This window comes from Nannospalax galili, unplaced genomic scaffold (genome assembly GCF_000622305.1).
Source record: "Nannospalax galili isolate Female #2095 unplaced genomic scaffold, S.galili_v1.0 scaffold547, whole genome shotgun sequence".
In the NCBI taxonomy this organism is placed as follows: domain Eukaryota; kingdom Metazoa; phylum Chordata; class Mammalia; order Rodentia; family Spalacidae; genus Nannospalax; species Nannospalax galili.
In genome coordinates this window covers 706,733-713,054 of record NW_008355824.1, presented here as the reverse complement: position 1 = coordinate 713,054, position 6,322 = coordinate 706,733, and the positions used below count along the sequence as shown (strand labels likewise).

At 35.0% G+C, this 6,322-nt stretch overlaps 1 protein-coding gene across 1 annotated transcript in view; it reads right to left on the bottom strand.

The window, feature by feature from the left end:
- Uba6 (ubiquitin like modifier activating enzyme 6) overlaps nucleotides 1-6,322 on the bottom strand; it is a 102,883-nt gene that overhangs the window by 85,965 nt on the left and 10,596 nt on the right. Inside the window, exons 3-4 of the mRNA XM_008853825.3 lie at nucleotides 4,987-5,081; nucleotides 4,469-4,497 (exon numbers count right to left, since the gene is read on the bottom strand). Of these exons, the coding sequence (XP_008852047.1) occupies nucleotides 4,469-4,497; nucleotides 4,987-5,081 (124 nt within the window). The remainder of the gene's footprint in view (nucleotides 1-4,468; nucleotides 4,498-4,986; nucleotides 5,082-6,322) is intronic.

Genomic DNA, 6,322 nt, shown 5'->3' with positions numbered 1-6,322 from the left:
TAATAGGCAAACTAGAAAAAAAAAAGTAACTTAGATCAGGCCACAAACCTAAGAGAAAAAAGGAAGATTAATTTAATTTATAATGCATATATTGGAAAAACTGTATATTTTTGCTCTTGAATATGAAAATGGTCAACCTAGCTCACTCATAATATTGGCACAAGTGCAAAAGTTTGATACCACAGTAATTAAAGAGACTGATATAAAAACAGCGACTCATACGTGATGATGGTAATGTGAGGTAGCTCAATCTCAATGGAAAGAAATTCAGTATAATCTCTAACAAGAAGATATGCATTTTTCCCTTTAACATGGCAATCCTGTGTTTTAGGAATCAATCCCAAAAATATTCTCAGAGATTCAGACAAAGGCATTAAATGTATCATTATTTAATAAGCTAGAAACAAACTGCTCATCAATATGGAAAATTTGTTATAATATGGGATAGTCACACAGTATATATCAATACAACTATAAAAAAAAGAATGAAATGTTTATCAGTATGTAGTCATCTTCAGGATATGTTAAGTAATAAAAAGCAAGGCAGAGAAAAGGTATTTTAAGAAAGGCAGAAAGATTGATACATATACTTGAATCATACAAGGCTGTATGTGTGCATGTATTTGCTTATATTTAAATACAAATGAAGAGTAAATCAAATTTGAAAAGGACTCAATCTAATTAGTGAAGAGGGAACACAGTAAAGAGAAACTAAACTAACATGAAAATATCTTGTTTCATAAATTCAATTTTGAAATGAATAAATCTCCTAAACAGTGATATTGAATTTAAAAAGTGATACATAAAAATCCAAAGCAAAATGAAATAAATAATATTGAGTTGTTAGTAGGATTACCTGGAGGAATTATTTTAAATGACTTCTTAAAAAAATATTAGTCAAATACATGGATTTAGAAAAGGATAAAAAAAAGTTTCAATAATTTATATTGAATTTGGTATTCTAAAATTGTCATACAAGTTAAATGTCAAACAGGACAGATTTAATGTCATTAAGAACTATGAAAAAGATAGCAAAAGATAAAAACAGATAATGAAAGAAGCAATCGATTAATTCTTAGTGTGAATTAGAAATTTTTATAACATTTTAAAATATATTAAGCTTAAATATAAAGAACTTCAGTGCTTCTTCATAATGTTTTATCTCTATATATCCCTCAATAAGACGTGAACTGAAAAAGACCACTGGAGTTACGTTAAGAGAACTAAAAAATTTGAAGAGGATCCTAGTAACCAACGATGAACTAATTTTAGTATTAATAAAATCTACAATGATAAAAACACATCAAGTATATTTAAATTCACAAGCTTATCATGGTATACACATATATAAAGTTCACTGGTTATAGCTGAGTGTAGATCAGAATGAGTTTTGAAAGCTGGCAAACACGGGATATTCAGTGTAATATCTACGCTGCCTTTTGGTACATGCAGTCTATACTTTCGTGAAATCAAGTAATTGAATGAAAAATTTTCTTCCTAAAATAGTATTCTAGAGCATTTGAACTAGAAGGACTCAGGCATACTGGGAGTTCAGTTGGATTTAGAAATAAATTTAATTGATACTGAAGGTTGACAGAGAAGACTTGGGTGAGGCAGAAGACAGTAGGTGAGGGAAAAGGTTTGGAAGATGTGGGATGTTTGGGGGGTACAACCATTCAGAGGGGAGATTTGAAACCCTGTGTGGAGATGTGTGATACCGTAGCCTTGGCTGAATAGTTAAGAAGGGTAGTAGTACTCAGTGTTATCTTAGAAACTAGGTTGTGGGGCCTCTGAGAACCATTTCTAGGTGACTGGTTAGACAAGGAGAGGTGATACATAAGTTGCTTATCTTAACTCTTGTATAGTGTGGATGAACAGGAAAGCTTGCAGTTATTACTTAATTTCACCACTGGGTTGGTTTGTGATTTACTTAGCTTGCAATGGAGACACACAGTCCTGTTGGACAGTGTAAGGAGGAGGTAGCAACTTGGGCTTGGGAAGAGGAGATAGGAGCCTATGAAGAGGAAGAAGCACATACCTGGCTTGATCTTTGCAGTCCTTTTTGAAGTAGCCTGGCTAGCAATGGTTCTAAGGAAACTACAGGGTTCTGAATTGAACAACCAGCAAAAAAGCAAGTTTTCTAGTTCAAATGCACTAGTAGCCCAGAGTAGCCACTCTACCAGCACTAATCCAGTCCATAAACTGTCCAGAGGCATGAACACCAGCAGATAGTCTCTCACTCTGAATTTGCTGCTCTCAAATCCCACTCCTGCTTTCCATCTATAAAAAGGCGTGGTGGTGTACGACTTTAATCCCAGCACTTGGGAGGCAGAGGCAGGCAGATCATCTCTGTGAGTTCAAGTACACAGTGAGTTCCAGGCTAGCAGAGGCTACAGGGAAACCCTGTCTCAAAAAGACCGCCGCCCCCCCCCCCCCCAAAACAAAAAAACAAAACAAAAAAAAAAAACCCCCCCCACAAAAACAAAAAACAAAACCAAAAAAAAAAAAAACCCAACAACTCGTCAGGCCTCTTCAAAATTAACAAAGCCATTACCACCTGGGAACTGCTGGGAAGAACAGCTGAAGGAGAACTGCAATTAATGTACTTGCCAGCAGAGGTAGCAACTTTTACTCAAGTAGACCTAATTGGACTAGCTTATTGGCAGGAACAGGAAGGGGAACACAGGGTGCTACTAAACTGCTGTCTATTCCACATGGGCCATCCTCTGCCTCGGTGTCTTCAGTGGTAGCAGTCAGTGTGCAGCTCAAGAATGAATACATATATATTTATATCAAGAATAATCTGGGTCAGTCAGATATCTCAGCAGACACTTGCAACCAAGCCTGATGACCTGAATTAGATCCCTGGGGATCCTTGTGGTGGAAGGAGAGAATCAACTCCAGAAAGTTGTCCTCTTGCCTCCACACACTCTATGGCATGCATACCACCTTTCTTTCTACCAAGAATAAATATAATTTAAAGAATTTTAAAAATTAAAAATATATTCTAGCTGATAAATGAGAAGGGAATATATTCTAGCTAATAAATGAAAATGGAATGATAAAATATAAGTTACTCTTAATAATGAATCTAGGCAATGATGATGAATGGCTAAAATAATCATAAAAAGAGAACAATAGAATATTATTGCCTCCTGATAGAAAAACACAGTATTTCCTATGAAGTAGTCTTGCCAAAGGAATCAAATCTGAACTTGGCTCTGGAAATACTAAGACACAGGTATATGTGAAAAATAACTCTTTTCTTCTTTTTCTGAGCTAGACTCTTGCTACATAGCTCTGGCAGGCCTGGAACTAATTAGGAGACCAGGACCAACACTTGGCCTTGAATCTACAGCCATCTTCCTGCCTCTTGCCTTCCAAGTGCTACAATTACAGTCACTATACCTGGCTCAAATGATTATTTTCTTCAACAAATAAATTTTGTTAAGATTAAAAAAAAAAAAATCAGAGAGGAAGCTTATAGATGGAAAAAAATTTAGTATATGAATTTTCACTTGATTCCTGATTAAAACAAAATAAACAAAAAATATTTCTCCAGAAAATCTAAACTCTAGGCATTTATGATTATGCTGGCAAGTTTTCTGCAGGGCACCAATGCTCCCCATTTCTTGGTATTTAGGCTTTTGGGTAGTCCCCTCCTGATTACAGGCTACCTAATTTCTGAGCTTAGGTGCCAAAAGAATTAATCTGCCTTGTTAAATGCATTCTAGGTAGTCTTGGTGCCTGCTGAAGCTGTAGTCACTGCAGCAGCCCTATGGAGAAGGCCATACAGCAAGGAACTGAGACCAACCTCTGATCAATAGCCAGTAAGGGATTAAAGTCCTCTGTCCTACAACTCACAAAGAACTGAAGCTGACACCAACCAAGAGCAAGCTTGGTAAGCAAATGCTTTGACAAACTAGCCTCATGATGACTGCAGCTCCTATACCCTGATTACAGCCTTGAGAGAGACCTTAACAGAGGAACCAGCTAAAATCCTTACCCATGCAAACTGGAGACAATAAATGATATCGATTAAGCTACTGAATTTTCAGGTAAATGATTTTACAGCAAAAAGAAACTAATAAAACAATATTAAGGAACTGTTTTCAAATGTTAAAATGGTGCTGTATTGTGTTTATGTTAACGATATGTACTAAGATATTTAAGGATGAAATAATATAGTATCTGAAATTTATTATAAATAATTTAGCACTCAGTAGCAAATGGAAAGGACATATGAGACAAACATGAATGTGAATTGGTAATTGAAACAGTGTGAGAGGTAAATAGGATTGGATTGTGTTTAAGTTTAAATTTTCCATAAAAATTTTTAAAAAGTGTAACATTAATAATTGTTATATAAAATTGAAGAACCTTATAAGCTGAAGTGTATTAGCACTACAAATCAGCAAAAACAAAAAAAAAAGTTCCTAACAAATAACCATTATGGGTATATACTTACTTTAATACCTGCAAGAACAAGATTCTTTGCTATAAAGAAAAAAGAAAAAAATTAATATTAGGAATTCATACAAAATATAGCTTCATGGAGCTTGGTCCAATTCCTGACTCAGTAACTGTAACATTTTTTTAACTTGTTAAAAAAAAAAGTTAGAAAACACAGATTAACAAAAATGGAACAAATAAATTTTGCATGATCATACCAACCACATATCTGCTCCTGTTTTAGTATATTCTTCCAAGCATGTTTTTATGATATATATATATCATGTTACCATAATGAATTAAGATAGATGATTTAAAAGCCATTAACATAACCAAGTAATGAGAGGCATTACTGGTTCTTTGTGGAAGATTATATCAGCGTTATGATGTTTTCTGGTCAAAAGAATCAAAACTGAATCTGACAAATGTTTTGAATCTAATTTCCTTTAAAGGAAATACACGAAGTTACATTTTTCAAATTATCTTATGTAGCTCAAAAGTATCAGAAAATTATGAAAAAAAAATAATGCTTACCAATTTCTAATCCAAGACCACCCATGCCACTTAAGAAAACATGGGACTTGGCCATCTTCTGCATTGCTGTGTCACCGAGAACATACCTCTGTCGACTATATGTAAAACAATGAAAAAGAAAAGTTATCTCATCAAAATAAAATATGCCTTCAAGTTTTTCCAAATTAACAGCCAAGGCTCTAGAGTCTGTACTGAGTTGTTTTAGATGATTTGTACAGCATTTTAAATTTACTAATTGACAAATATATGGTATATTTTGAGCAATTATACGGTTTGGTACCACGACCCACAATCTGAAAAAGCAGATAGGAGTAGGAACTTCCTCTTAGGGAGGGAGAATTATGTAAGGCAGACTTGTCAAGAGTTCCAGTTCCTCCTGTTCCTCATTTAATCACTTCAAAAGACACTAAAGGGATTTGATTTTGCTATCTTTGATTGAAAACTTTTACAAGCAGGTCTTTCTTCTGAGGCAAAATTTAGTCCTTTCAGAGAACTGACAAGGGAATTTTTGAGTACTATTTTGCATTTAAAAGTTGGTAAAGCATAGTCGGGCATGGTGGTGCACACCTGTAGTTCTAGCACTACAGGCAGAGGCAGGAGGATCTCTGTGAGTTCAAGGGCATCCTGGTCTACATAGTGAGTTCTAGGCCAGCTGGGGCTCCAGGGAGATCCTGTCTCAAAAAGACCAAAAAATATTGGTAAAGCATAAGCAGGTCTGTGTTAAGCTATACATGCTAAGGACAAGTAGTATAAGTAGTATCAGTTCAAGGTTTCAAAAAATATATACACTGGCAATTTAAAAAGGCCAGATACACTGACACAGTCAGTACTAAGTTATCTGAGAGAATAAAGGGAAATGTTGATACCAGCCCTTGTAGAGCATATAAATTCCAATGAATTCTTTGATAAGCAACAAATAGCTTCAGTAACCAGTTCTGTATATTTACTTTTGAAGTCATCAGTGTATTTCTTTAAGAGTTCAAGGGATTACACTTCCCAGATATTAGGCTTAAGTCCATATCAAAAGTTATTTAGATAATTATTTCTCACTGATGATTTTGTTCCTAATCAGAAAGTGCTGCTCAGATATAAGACTTCAAATCTTGGTCTGCAATTCTGTAGTGCCCACCTGTAGTTAAGGGAGACAACCTACTATTGTTCTAAAATGATGGATAAATTTGTTTTCTCCCCCTATCTAGAAGCCTTTGAGAGGGAACAGACACTGATTCTAATTATTCCAACAGCTATCAAAATACCTGAAGCAAATCCTGAATCCATCACTCAAGAGTCCAGCCTTGGAAGACAAAAGAAAAATGAGGAGGAACCCAATACATGG